The sequence below is a fragment of the Coffea arabica genome, chromosome 7e, assembly GCF_036785885.1.
Source record: "Coffea arabica cultivar ET-39 chromosome 7e, Coffea Arabica ET-39 HiFi, whole genome shotgun sequence".
Classification (NCBI taxonomy): Eukaryota; Viridiplantae; Streptophyta; class Magnoliopsida; order Gentianales; family Rubiaceae; genus Coffea; species Coffea arabica.
In genome coordinates, this window is record NC_092323.1 from 14,712,843 (window position 1) to 14,726,515 (window position 13,673).

Below are 13,673 nucleotides of genomic sequence, written 5' to 3' on the forward strand. Positions count from 1 at the left end.
AAAAGGATTTTCTCAAATTTCTTTTTTCACACTTATTAATACTAGGAAAAGAAAAAGAGATAGAAGAAATGGAGACAGAGAATTAGATTTTACAAATAAAGAAATTAAGGAAGAATCTAATATTATCGTATTACTTTAACATCGTCGAAATTAGAATTGGAATTGGGTGGTAAATAAAAAAGTAAAATAATTTTAAAATAACAAAAATATTGAATTCTTCCTTATTTTGTATTTAAAAGAAAAAAGAATTGAGCTCACACACTCTCTCTCCCTCCCCCTATCTTTCTATTTTTTTCAATATTAATAAGACTGCCAAGAAAAAAGAGATTAATGTTTTGACTTTTTTTCTTAATACTAAAAAGAAGAAGAGAAACTCTAAGTTTTTTATTGTTTTTATTACACAAAGAGAAGGGTAATTTCTTCTAAAGTTTTTTAACTTACTAAATTGGTTTAATGGTGGAATGAATTGTCTAAAAAATAACCCTAGAAGGTAAATTGATAATGAGACCATAGTTTATGGAGGTAAAGTGATAATAATTTTAAGAGTTAAACATATATTTTAACTTAAATTAATAAACTCCATTAGCTTTGATCATTAATTTTGGGGGTAAAACGATTAAAAATAACATCAAGAAAAAAATTGATACTGACACCAAACATTGAAAAAATAAAGTGATAATAACCCTAAAAAAAATTAATCGATCAGAGAATAGTCTTTGCTCGTATAAGCATTTCTATTTTAGGAGAGTTGTAGAAAATACAAGTCTTTTTTTGGTGGATTACACTTATGTATATCTAGAAAAGTTCCATCAACAATAAATGCATATAGATGAAACTCTTACAATATTGAGTTTATTGAAAAAACAAAAGGAACAACTTTTTTAAGGGAGGCTTTTCTACTCTTTTCTTCGATTGCTTTCTTCCTTGAAGCTCAATTTTTCTACTTCACGACCTAGTGTTATTAGAAATTAAATATATATACAACAAAAATGAAAATGCTTCTTTACTCTTCTAGTCATAACTATAGATATCACCACTAACTGCTGTTTATAGAATTATTCGATGGCTAACATTCCCTACAGCATTTGATAATAAATTGATGAAGTGTTTGGCCTACCGCTATACTTGGTTGATTTACATAATTTCATTGCTATCCTTAAAAGTGATTGAATTAGAGTTTTTAGATAGCTTAACCTCTTAAGGAACAACTCAGCTTCAAAATAGATAGGGAAGCTCGATAGGCACCAATAAAGGTTCGAGGACTTCCTATATGTTTTAGTACAGGAGGACTATTTGTGCAATTTACCCCAAAAAAGAGGGGGAAAAAAGAAAAACAAAGAATTGCGGGAAGAAAACAAACTAGACAAAATTAAATTATACAAAATAACATCATCTGTTGTCCTCTTCAAGTATACTCGGGTGTGCTTTCCAAAAGCTTTTTTCAATTATATTGCAGTGTTCAACAACAATTTTCTTGCGAAACTTCTCAACCACTTCGTCATTGCTCAGTAAGGTCTTACTCTCCTGCACATCCAGTACAAAATATAAATAAATAAATACATACATAATGATACAGACAAAGGAAATTATCTAATAATCAATACAACTAAAAATTTATCTTTGTCAAGGCACCAAGAAAGTTCATACTAATGGTCAGTCTAAAGCATGTCAACAAAGTACTTTATCTGGTTAAAAATCACAGGAATACAGACAAATGTATGCACAGAGAGAGAGAGAGAGAGACCTTGTCCCAGAAGACAGAGGACCCCTGGCGGAACATGGTTGGTAATGTGTTGTAATCAATGCCAAATTGGCAGCTGAGCAGCCCATTTTTCTCTTGAGTTTGAGTACCCTGGATATTAAAAGCATTTGTATGAAAAGTGACGAAGTACAATTATACACATAACGTCTTATCTAAACCAATAAAACATGAGTAGTTGAAATATATTATTTGGTAGTTGCTTGATACTGATGGAAATTGCAACTAGCAACAGTTCCTAATCACTGGATTTTATCTTTTCCTGCTCTTCCACGCTTGTTTCATTTTAGTCTTTTCTATCTTTTGCTCTCCATTCTCTCAACTGGCAGCAGTGGGTCGAGTGGTTGCACAGGAATGAGTTAGTTCATCATGTTTGTTTTAACTAACATGAATATAGCAACATTGTTCCATGGGAGAGAGTTGCCATTATTTCTTCTATAAGATTTCTTCACTCTGAGCCACATTTATTAAACATGAACAAAATTCCACTTCAAATATATCCCTAGATCAAATCAGTCAAATCAGACCTGAATGCAATAAGGTTTAGTGTAGCCTATAATATTTCCTTCCAGCATTTTGGCATTCCAATTAATGTTCCATTTTGAAACTTTATTTCTGTGCCATGCATGAGGTCTTGTCAATTTTCTCCACTCCTGCGTGGAGACCAATTTCCACCGTTAAACAAATTATAAAAAGCTAGAACCCAACTGGTTTTAACCCAACAAGTATAAGCAACCAATGGACAAAAATTTAACTAAGTGCTGGCACGAGATAGCCTTGAGACTCATGAACATGCCTAAAAGCACTCACTGACGTCCATGGATACATAAGATTAAAATTCCAGTAACTCTGATCTTGGCATGCCAACTTAGAATTGATAAGAACAAAAAAGCATGATGCCAAAGCAATGGAAAAGGCAAAGGAACAAACTTAAGGATGCAGAAAGCAATTGAATAAGACAGATGCCAATAAGTCAGCTTTCGCCCAAAGAATCACATTTTGTAACAGATAACAAATTTTCAAAAGCTCAATACCTTTAAACAGTTTTGGGCTTCACTTTTGCTCTTGCCAGACTTGACAAGCATCCAAAAGCAAGTGTTATACTGATTATTGATGTGGCCTGCAAGACATCAATGGGGATGACTAATAGCCTTTGTAAGCATTTCGGATACAATAATGAAAAATCTCTTTACAAGACACACTCGATTACTTTACTGCTTTCTGGATAAGCAGAACGACCTTACATATTCTTAACTTTCAGAAGAATTAGAAGAGAAAAACACTCACAATCAACTTGTCTCCATGCCAGATAATCTTGAAGGATGTCGATGGATGGATAACAAACAGCTCGTCCATCAAAATATGGTGGGTATTTCATTTCTTTTTGTGCAAAGTACAACTTCCATTTCATAACATACACTGAAGAGAAGAAAGATACAATTGCAGACACTATTTCACTGCAAAGTAGTTACAAGAGAAGTCAACATCTAAGAAGCTCAAATCGATACACTGCAAAAAAATTAAATAACAACATTAATTCCTGCCACACAATTATGGTGGAGGTCGCCGAACAAGGACCTTGAACCGTTCTAAAATTTTACTACTAGTTTGTTTGGGCCATCTAGCTAATAAAATAGGTTAGAATTTTCTCTAATTATAGAATAAGAAGCGCCCTGAACCCTTTTTCCTTTCAGGACCCAAATAGAATTTAAAAAATGTTTTAAAAAAAAAAAGGAATACATATCTTCTCTATCCATGCCAAGTCCCTTCAGGGCCTAGTTCGCTTATTCATAGCGGATTTGAAACCAACTACACCATCAGCAAGAAATCAAATATATTTAAGCACAGAAAACTATAGCTTTCCGAAGATCAGCACAAATCAACTTCAAAAATGGCGTTCCAAGTTATCACCCACCAGGGATCATCACATCAGATTAGCTTACCTCAACCACCAATCTGAGGAAAGGCAGGAAGAATTTGCATGAATTGGGATCATTGCATGTAAAGACCATAGAACTGACACGAAAAATTTATCAACTGAGTATGGGAGAGATACCTTGCATGCCTTTCATAGAAGCACGAGTTCTTCTTTAGAACAAAGCTGTCACAAAGTCATAATTTAAAATATCAAAAAATGGCAAAGTCTAGATCAGCAAATAGAACAGCTAGGAGCAAATTAGTACCTGTACTCATCACTCACCCCATAAGAGAAGACAACATCATTAAACTCCTCCACCACAGCCACTGCACATGAATTCATAAGATTCAGGGCATGCTCATCATTTGGCTTCTCAAATTCATGAACTTCGGAAAATCTATAATGAAAGCAGAAAAAGGAAGCTATAGGTTACTTGAAAATAACCTTCATGCACTAAAAGCTCATAGCCAGGCTACCATTTAAAATGACAATAACCTGCAAAATAAAAATAAGGCAACCCCTAGGGAACAAGGTTCATTCCTAATTTCCCGGAAACATCTTAATCATTCTGAATATACCATCGCATCTTAATAAATACATCTTTTAATTTATCGAGAACTAAATACCATACACTTGAAGTGATAATATTCTGATACCACCAGATGGTAAGAGTGATTGGGCCTTGGCTGCCCATGAAAGATCAGCCGACTTGGGCCCCGATCAGGCCAATAAAAATGAAATAAAGGATAATGGAAGTGAAAAGCAACAGGAGACTTAGCCCCGAAAGAGTTGACAGGAGATTATTTTATCAGTGCTCTAACAGATTGTTCTGCTTCTGATTCCTTGCTCTCTAATCACCCTAAGAGAACATTCCAGAAATTTAAATAGAAAAAACTCTCCATCTCTCAGAAAAATTACAAACTCTCTGTTCAAGAAATCCGTTTAAGCAAGTCTTAGCCATTACAGAAACAGAGATTTTGAAAAGCTGAGAAGGGGATTATTGAGTGAGTTAGATGCAAATAGTTCTGTCAACAAAAAATTCAAAAGGAAGCCTTAAGTAGTAGTTTTGCTGATATGCCTTTCATAGACTTGTGCTATGTTGTTTTTCAACTTAGTTGCTGGGTATTCCCCATGTACTTCATGTTCTCTCCCTTGCCCAAAAAAAATTTTACCCTTTAAGCTAAAAAGCAACACTGTTTTGTCATAATAAACTTCTAACACCAATGCAACATGAGTCAGAACAATACATAACAGCGGAGGAACTTTCCACACCAGGGAAAGGAAAAAAAAAATTACCAATCTCTGGAGGTTATACAGTCAGTCAGATGCTTTCATGAAAAAATGCCTACAATCATGTGTATCATTCAGAAGGAGAAAGCAAAATGAGTCTGGTGGACATTAGCATTTATCACATTTGAGGAAATGCACATAAACAATAAGTCCCACATCTTCAAGGGGATGGAAACTCAAAAAAAAGCTGTGCTTATCCAGTTCAAGCAACAAAGCATAAACAAAATAGCAGATACCTATGAAAATGGCAACCGTCAACACGAATGACAATCCAAGTAGATGGCATCAAATTATTCTCAAATTGGAATGATTTGATATACTCAGGATTGATTTTGCTAATGTCCCCTTCGAAATGCCCCAGCTCCTTACAAAGACATGGATGCACATTCCAGAAGCTTCTTCCTGCTACATTTTCTGAATGAGTTAGTGTTATCTTCTTCCTCAATCTTTTTACAGGAGCACCATTTTCCTTGTACTTCACAATATCCTCAACCTGCCAATCAAGTGGCACTTGGCTAAAAAGTCAAATATAAAAGATTTTTGACCTAACAACGGCAGTCGTAAAAAATTTCAGGTGCAAGAAGGAATGTGGGAAGGGAGGAACTGTGCACTAACGCAAGTGGCAAGGGGGAAAAGATGTTGAAGAAGTGGGATGAATAGAGAGTTAGAAGGTGGCCTAGGGATACCTCTGTCTTAAAAGCACATGATCCTTGACGAAAAATACTAGGAAGATCCTTGTAGTTAACTCCAAACTGTTGAAAAAGTATCTCGTTTTTCTCCTGTTTTTGAGTTCCCTGAAGAATACCAATAAAATAAAAAGGAATTAAACTGCTTCTACACCCACTTCTTCACCATAGAATGAAAGAAACACACACATGGCATTACGTGTGTTAGCAGGGAAAAAGAATCTTTTTAGATTGGAGAAAAATGAGGCTCACTCATTCTGTCCTCAGGTCTTACAGGTAAAGATATGACTTATAATGCACAATGTAAAAGGATAATCTGTTGTTTTCAGCCTAATCTTGCGGTTCCTTTGAACTTGTATGCATTCTTAATTTCCATAGACACTCTTTGCTTGCTAGGAAATCAATCCAATACTTTCCCATATAAGAATATTAGGATATTCTACTTAAGTCAGTCGGGTGAATACAACTATTAACAGTTTGAAGTTACAAGTTAAAGCTAAAATGCCGTATGGAAAATCATACAGTGAAAATGATATTCGAAGTAAGAGGTAAAAAGAAGGGATAAGCAGAAGGAAAACATCACAACTTCAATACTACATTTGGTTGCTTCATCTTGACAACAGTAGAACATCAAATTACACAAACATGTTTTATCACAAAGAAAATAGTTATGAATATATAATACTCCCCAGCCAAATATCAGTATCTACTGGTATATAAATTTGGTAATTATATTGATGCAAGATAAGTTTAGATATTCATCATGCTAGTGAATTAACAGGAATTAGAAAATGCTATCCATTAATTACTAGAGAGAGGCTCCATACCCTTATCAACTTTTAATTTTCTCAGACAACTACTATTTGATTATTAGTCCACCACAAACAATGCTTAGGTAGAAATTTTAAATAAAAGGATAATAGATAGAAAAATTCACTACAAGAATTAGCTCATAACCAGGAATCTCCCACCCGCAACTTAAATGACCAAATATCAAACCAAACATGCAGAATCTATCTGAAGGATTTAATACATAAGACTTAATAATGAAAAGTAAATAAAAGTAATCAACACAAATTATTTTTTCTTTTTCATAATTTTGTGCCACCACCTCCAACATTTCCTTTGCTTCCTTTTGAGACTTTCCGCATCCAATCAGCTTCCAGAAACAAGTATTAAATAGGTTTTCTAAATGACCTGCAAGAAAATTGTCATAGTGGCAATTAGTTACCAAAAGCCCTTTCCAGGTGTCAGAAGATTTACTATTTATGCAATGTCTGACACCAGTTACATAGAAATGCAGTCAGACATACAATAATTGTTTCAAAAAAAATTAGCACTTTAACTTACAAGCCCTTTGTCTCCACAAGATATATGTTTGAAGAACTTCCATTGTTGCACAGCAGATAACTCGTGATTTGAATGAAGGATGGAACATCAAATCCTTCTGAAGAGAGAATTCCTTCCATTTGGTGACGTAAACAGATGTGAAGAAAGATACAACAAGGGAATTTATTTTGCTGCAAGGCCACAAAGTGAGCTAACAATGAATGGTTTCACCGTGGAGAAACATTACATAAATTTCGTTTTGCATCTCTACAAGACAATTTACATGGCCAGAACAATGAACAAAAACCTACGTATGCCAGTTCTATAGTAGCAGTGTAGCCAGACATGACTAAGGCCATTTAAGCTGGTCAGGCTACATTTCTAGATGGATCCGATCTTCATGAGGCTCTCAATTCCATATATGCATTTTATTATAGCTCTTTTCTTCATCACAAATAGATCACCTATTCTAAAAACATCTTACGAACTTTAGAGGTTAGAAAAGCATAGGCATTTTAATTCACATCCCATATTTAGCATTTTGCTTCTGGCATGAACTGGATATTCTCTATTATCTTCTTTATTTATGCATGTTAATATCTCTTGAACCTCCAAATACGCTAACTTTCATACAAGAACATAAAGAGATCATCAAACAAATCAAAAAATGCAAATAAAGAAATTTAGGTGATTGAGAGGCTACATGCGTTCATACCTGGCTCGCCTCTGGTAAAATTTGGTGTCTTTCTTGAATATGAAACTGCAAAAGAGGAAAGTAAAGTATAAAAGAGCCCAACCAATAGCAAGAGAAGAGAAACCAACTGGAAAATGGAGATGATGTACCTGTATTCATCACTAAATCCATATGCAAAGATTATATCTGGAAACTCCTCCAGAACCGCAAATGCACAGGCATTCATCAAATTCAGAGCTCTCTCATCATTTGGTTTTTCAAACTCATGCACTTCAGAAAATCTGATAAAAGCTTCGAGACTCAATCATTTAAGAGCCAAAAGATTAAAGAGGAAAAGAAAGCATTGGGCCTGTTCTCAATTACCTAATTTTTGTGAAAGATCAAAATTAGAATTGAAAAGGCAGGTATGCTATAGTGTCTGATTACCATGAAAAAAGCCAAAAGCTGAAAGCAAACGCAGTTCAGAACATGACATAACAAATCTTACAAAATCAGAAGCTAAAAGCAGGTCGAATGATGCAATTGAGAACAGGCCAATCAAATTCAAGGAGTACTAACACCCTTACACAAACAAAAACCTGTGATTTTATGCCTATGCATGCTAACATAGACATTTTTAGTCCCATGATAAATGTTGATCTATTGTGATCACTCAGATCGTTAAAAAGAAAAAAAAAACTCTCACCATTAACCATGCCTAATCAGAGTTTAGACACGTTGCATCTAGAAAATGTTCAGAATGTCTGAAAATGCTAATCTTTTCCAGACACCGAAGTTGCAAAAAATCAGTAACCTCTTGCTGTGAGCAGATCCATTGTCAATTTTTTTTTGGGGCACTGTCAGCAGATCTTATACACACCTATTCCATGCAAGAGCAAGCTTGTTCACCTCAACGGTAAGCTAACCACATCCACTTGCATAATTGGTACTACAAACATTTACGCCAGAAACTAACACGTATATGTGATGAATAAAGTAGTGGGGTGAGAATTTTACCGGTTAAAATCACGGCCATCCACTCGGACAACAATGATGTTTGGAAGCATGATTTCATCTTGAACTTCAAATGACTTCACATACTCATACTTGCTATTCGCCATATGAACTCACTTGGGTTCAAGGTAATTGTATAGTTTCCTTCGTTTTTTAATCAATTCAGAACAGATATTCTTCTCTTTCGGAACAATTCATAAACACCTGGTGGGCAATGCTCAATCCTCCTCCTTCCCCCTCCCCAGGCTGTCTTTATTGAGAAACCAGGCAAGCCGTTAGAAGGTGGTTCGCTGAACTGTGTATCCTGCTCGTGGTGTGCAGCAGTGGTCTTGTGTAGGGTGACCGAGGAGTGCGGAAGCGAGAGGCTGCCGGAAATCGGCAGCAGTTCAGGGTAATCGGCAATTTTGTGTGATGAAAGGGATGGTTTTAAGAGGGTTTTCGATTATATTAGTTAGTATTTAGTTATTACCTTAAACGTATAATTTACAAATGTGTAAAATAAAATAAACTAAAATAATATTGACTTTTTCTTTTTTCATTTGGGAGGGATCAGATTTAATTGGGAGGGAGATTTGAACCGAAAACTCAACCTTAGTTACTGACCAAAGCTTTCTGAACAAAATAATTTGCTTTTTGTCAATGAATAATTTTAATTCATAATTATATTTTGTGACTCATTCATTTTAAAAGAAAATAAATTTTGTATTCTCAAATTTCACATTTCGAGATTGTCGATTATATGCCTATACTGTTATTGGTATATAGCTTAAAGTTGCCATTAATTACAATTTTCACTTAATAATTCATTTGATATGATATTTGTTTCCTATTTTATGCATATCTTGCCTTCGGAAAATGCAAAATAATGAAATATCAAGAAATTAAAATAACACTCATTTAGATTTTTTCAAAATAATCATCATGGTTTTCAATCAAAACATGACATGTGTGTATTTAATTACCTATATGCAAACTTCCACTACAAGAACTATATTTACTAGAAAATGAAAAATGGAATAATATGGAGAAGGTTAAAACAGGGTATTTCTTTTAAAGGCTAATAACAAATACTATGAAGTATCTTTTAGCCAAAAAGAGGGAAAGAAAATAAATAAATAAATAAATAAAAGTAAAGTATTACAAAAGCTCAGCAGAAGCAATAGGAACTTGGATTTTTTTTTTCAAACTAAAAAATATATATATATTTTTTTAAATAAGATAGTCATTTAACTAGCCTTTTTAAAAAAAAAAAAAAATTCCATCATTAGAAGTATTTCCTTAGCATGCTAATAGCACCAGAAAGACAATTGACTAGATACTCATATAGGTTTTTTTTTTTCCAAAAAAATATCTAGAAATCAAGAACTCCTAGATATTCCTAAGAATTGCAATTTACACAATATCTGGCGCCTAAATTTAGTAGCTCTTTATTGATGGTCTATATCTTGCGTTAACCATAAATTTCTACTCAAAACCATCAAGAACCTGTGAAATTACTCATTTTCCAGCCTGCATAGCCCTTCATTTCTTGCTAATTTCACGGTGTTACATTAGTTTACCTCCTCTCCCCACAATGCAGACACATTTTCTCCAACTTTCACCTATGCAGCTTGCTTTTCTATATCTGTCGCCTATGCATCTTTAACTGCAAATTTTTCTTGAACCATCATCATCATAAAAAATGGCCCATATGGCATTAGCCAGAGCCCTGGGATGGGCCATTTTTGTGCTCCTGGTGACGGCAAATTTCGCCGAGTGCATCGGCGTGAACTGGGGTACTCAAGCAGCACAGCCTTTGGATCCTAGCATCGTGGTTCAAATGCTTCAAGACAACAAGATTCACAAGGTTAAATTGTTTGATTCAGATCATTGGACTGTGAAATTCTTTGCAGGGACTGGCATTGAAGTCATGCTTGGCATCCCTAATGACCAGTTGTCTAAGCTTTCTCATTACCGTAATGCCAAAGATTGGGTGAAACAAAATGTTTCCACACATATATATGATGGAGGTGTTGATATCAAGTGAGAAGCTTGCAAGCCTTTTTATTTACACCTTCTTGTACGTGCATTTTCGTTCTCATGTACATAGTTACCTCTTGTAAAATCTTATTGCATTAGTTCAAAATACGTAAGATTTAGTCGAAACCGTGATGCGTGTAGAAATTTGTTTTAATCCTTTTCATGGTTTTCATGAATCTATGCTACAGGCATGTTGCTGTTGGCAATGAGCCATTCTTGAAGAGCTACAATGGTTCCTTTACACACACCGTTTTTCCAGCATTAAAGAATGTTCAAAGGGCTCTTGATGAAGCTGGACTTGCAGACAAAATCAAAGCAACCATCCCACAAAATGCAGATGTCTATGACTCTGGTTCAGGGGGTCCATCAGAAGGAAATTTCCGCTCAGACGTTAGAGGTCTTATGATCGAAATAGTCAATTTTCTCAAGGAGAACAAATCCCCGTTTATTGTGAACATCTACCCCTTTCTCAGCTTGTATCAAAATCCAGATTTCCCCATTGGATTCGCCTTTTTTGATGGTAACGCGCAACCCATCAGGGACCACAATGTCCAATATACCAACATGTTTGATGCAAATCTAGACACACTGGTATCGTCCTTGAGAAAAGCTGGGGCTCCTAATTTGGAGATAATTGTGGGAGAGATTGGTTGGCCTACAGATGGAGACGTTTATGGGAATGCCACTATGGCTCAAAAATTTTATGACGGCCTTTTCAAGAAAATGGTAGCTTCCAAGAAAGGAAGTCCGCTGCATCCAGAACCTGTGGAGGTCTATCTTTTCAGTCTAACAGATGAGAATCTGAAAAGCATTGATCCAGGTTATTTTGAGAGGCACTGGGGGATTTTTCGCTACGATGGACAGCCTAAGTTTGCATTGGATTTTAGTGGCCAAGGGAACAACAAAATGCCGATTGGGGCAAAAAACGTTCACTACTATCCTGCACAATGGTGTGTGTTTGCCGGTGCAAAAGACATGAATATGGTCATACCTAATCTAGAATATGCGTGTCAGCGAAGTGATTGCTCAACCATGATAGCTGGAGGATCCTGTAGTAAATTGGACAAGAATAAGCAGGTATCTTATGCGTTCAACATGTATTTTCAGATAAACAACCAAGACGTTGAAGCCTGTAATTTTCAAGGTATGGCCAAAATTATCGAAGGAAATGCCTCAACATCAGAATGTCTCTTCCCAATAGCAATTGAGAGTGCTGGAGGAAGACTCGAGAATGGGATAGGAGTGAGCATTCTTGTTGCAATTCTGATCTCCCTTGTATTTTTCTAGGATATACAATTCTGTTTCCTGGATCGGCATATTCTGTAATTCCAACACTGGATTTCAATATATTAGGTAGGTAGAACCCCAGATTGGCAAAAAGCTCTCAAAGAATAGCTGACAACCTTACAACCATCCTAAATAATATTGTAGAGACACCCCAAGATCATCTTATAAAGCAGAATTAAGTCTAGAAGAACTTTCTAACTCATGCATCCTAAAAGAGATGAGTTGGGAGCTTTACTCTTCATTAATTAGCTTTATCTTTCTCCGCAGATATTTGTTTTGTATGTTGTTCATGAGTAATCATGATTCAGTTCATGAAAAGCTATTAATTATTTAGACAACAACCTATTTCAAGAACAGAAAGAAGATGAGGACCAAGGTGCAATTAGAAATCAATGGTAGGTGGATTCTGAAAGAAGGGAATAAAAGATAGTTTGATAGGCGAAGGGAGGGATACAACTTCACTGTCAACAATATCAATTGCTTGGAGTTTTACTTAATAACTGTCTTATTTTTTTTCCTTCATTATTTAGAGAGTTTCTTAGAAAGTTTAGTCAAAATAAACTTTGGGAATTCTAATCTGAGTTTTCTGATCGATCTAACGTAGCTCAATCTCGTTAGGAGTTAGCTCAATCTTGTTGGGAGTTGGTTTAACTTTAGGGTAAATTATCTTTTACCCCCTGTGATTTGCTACTTTACAACGTAATCCCTATAGTTTAAAATCTATATATATAATCCCCTTGTAGTTTGGGTCAATGTGTCACGGTTAGTTTTTGCGTTAAAACTAACAATCAATAGTAAAAAGTCCAAGTCAAACAAATAAATTGACAAATTTACCACTTCATTATTTCTTTTTTTTTTGCCCCAAACATAAAAAAGAAGAAATTGAAATAAAAAATAGATAAATAAGAACTGGAAACTACTAATTAAAGATTTGGTTTACAAACTTATAATGATATTTATAGTAAAAAAAAAAGATTTGATATTTTTTGTTTTATATTTCCCTTCTATCTTTTTTGTTTCTTATTTATTTATTTTATTTCCCTTCCATCTCTTTTTGTATTTGGAGAAAATTAATATTTTGCAGGCCAAAGTATAGGTTTTTAAAATCATCTCTTCTCTTCCCAACAAAAAGAGAGAGAGAGAGAAAGAAAAGAAAACATAAAAAAGGAAAAAGTAGTAATTTATTAATTTGACTTTGACTTTTTACTCTTGGCTGTTAATTTTAACAGAAAAACTAACGGTGAGACTGTAATTCAAATCATGAAGAGGTTATATATAGATTTTTAAACTATACGCTACATATATATATATAGGTTTTTAAACTATACGCTTCTACGTAGCAAAGCACCAACGTACAGGAGTTAACTTTATCAAGCAACCTTCTTTAAAGCGAGTAAGATCTATGGCCTGATGAAGTTATACAGCTTCTGCGCCATAAACTTTTTGTTTACATATAGATATACTACAAAAAGTATCTGAATAAGCGAAATAGAAAAGTATCATTAATAGCTAATTGTAGATGTTGTAATACATCAACAGCTTCAAGTTATATTTCCTGAGAATGCAGCCTTGAATGGGGTACGTAGAGTCCTAACAGATGCATAGCTTTGTGACATAAAAATATGTAGTTTTTTGCTAGGGAATTTTTCTTTTTTAATCCTATGTCAAGAAATCAGACAAAATATTTTTCTATTCATA

General features: G+C 34.7%; 2 protein-coding genes across 3 annotated transcripts; one reads left to right on the forward strand and one right to left on the reverse strand.

Annotated features, from left to right (window-relative positions):
• Positions 1-1,197: 1,197 nt before the first annotated feature.
• Positions 1,198-9,247, reverse strand: LOC113700610 (tRNA(His) guanylyltransferase 1-like). 2 transcript variants are annotated; one of them, XM_072059700.1, is made up of 14 exons: positions 8,673-9,247; positions 7,826-7,957; positions 7,698-7,742; positions 7,004-7,173; positions 6,765-6,850; positions 5,654-5,761; positions 5,204-5,460; positions 3,943-4,074; positions 3,816-3,860; positions 3,047-3,216; positions 2,794-2,879; positions 2,287-2,412; positions 1,745-1,852; positions 1,198-1,524 (listed from the first exon to the last, which is right to left on the reverse strand). In XM_072059700.1, exons 1-14 carry the CDS (start codon positions 8,774-8,776, stop codon positions 1,390-1,392), a joined length of 1,704 nt encoding a protein of 567 aa, XP_071915801.1. In that variant the 5' UTR covers positions 8,777-9,247; the 3' UTR covers positions 1,198-1,389. The 2 variants fall into 2 exon arrangements, with proteins under 2 accessions (XP_071915801.1, XP_071915802.1); XM_072059701.1 differs by lacking the exon at positions 2,287-2,412 and having other exon boundaries at positions 8,673-9,239.
• Positions 9,248-10,350: 1,103 nt separating this feature from the next.
• On the forward strand, positions 10,351-12,135 carry LOC113701144 (glucan endo-1,3-beta-glucosidase 8). The gene is made up of 2 exons (XM_027221658.2): positions 10,351-10,691; positions 10,877-12,135. The coding sequence occupies exons 1-2, from the start codon at positions 10,351-10,353 to the stop codon at positions 11,973-11,975; spliced, it is 1,440 nt and encodes a 479-aa protein (XP_027077459.1). The 3' UTR covers positions 11,976-12,135.
• Positions 12,136-13,673: the final 1,538 nt, after the last annotated feature.

Excerpts from the sequence above, each read along its gene's own strand:
- LOC113700610 (XM_072059700.1), bottom strand. The coding sequence starts at position 8,776 with ATGGCGAATAGCAAGTATGAGTATGTGAAGTCATTTGAAGTTCAAGAT. Across the intron at positions 5,762-6,764 it reads AAGCAAAGGAAATGTTGGAG|GGAACTCAAAAACAGGAGAA; the intron begins GTGGTGGCACAA and ends GGTATTCTTCAG. Across the intron at positions 1,853-2,286 it reads CTAAACCTTATTGCATTCAG|GGTACTCAAACTCAAGAGAA; the intron begins GTCTGATTTGAC and ends TTTAATATCCAG.
- LOC113701144 (XM_027221658.2), top strand. The coding sequence starts at position 10,351 with ATGGCCCATATGGCATTAGCCAGAGCCCTGGGATGGGCCATTTTTGTG. Across the intron at positions 10,692-10,876 it reads GATGGAGGTGTTGATATCAA|GCATGTTGCTGTTGGCAATG; the intron begins GTGAGAAGCTTG and ends TCTATGCTACAG.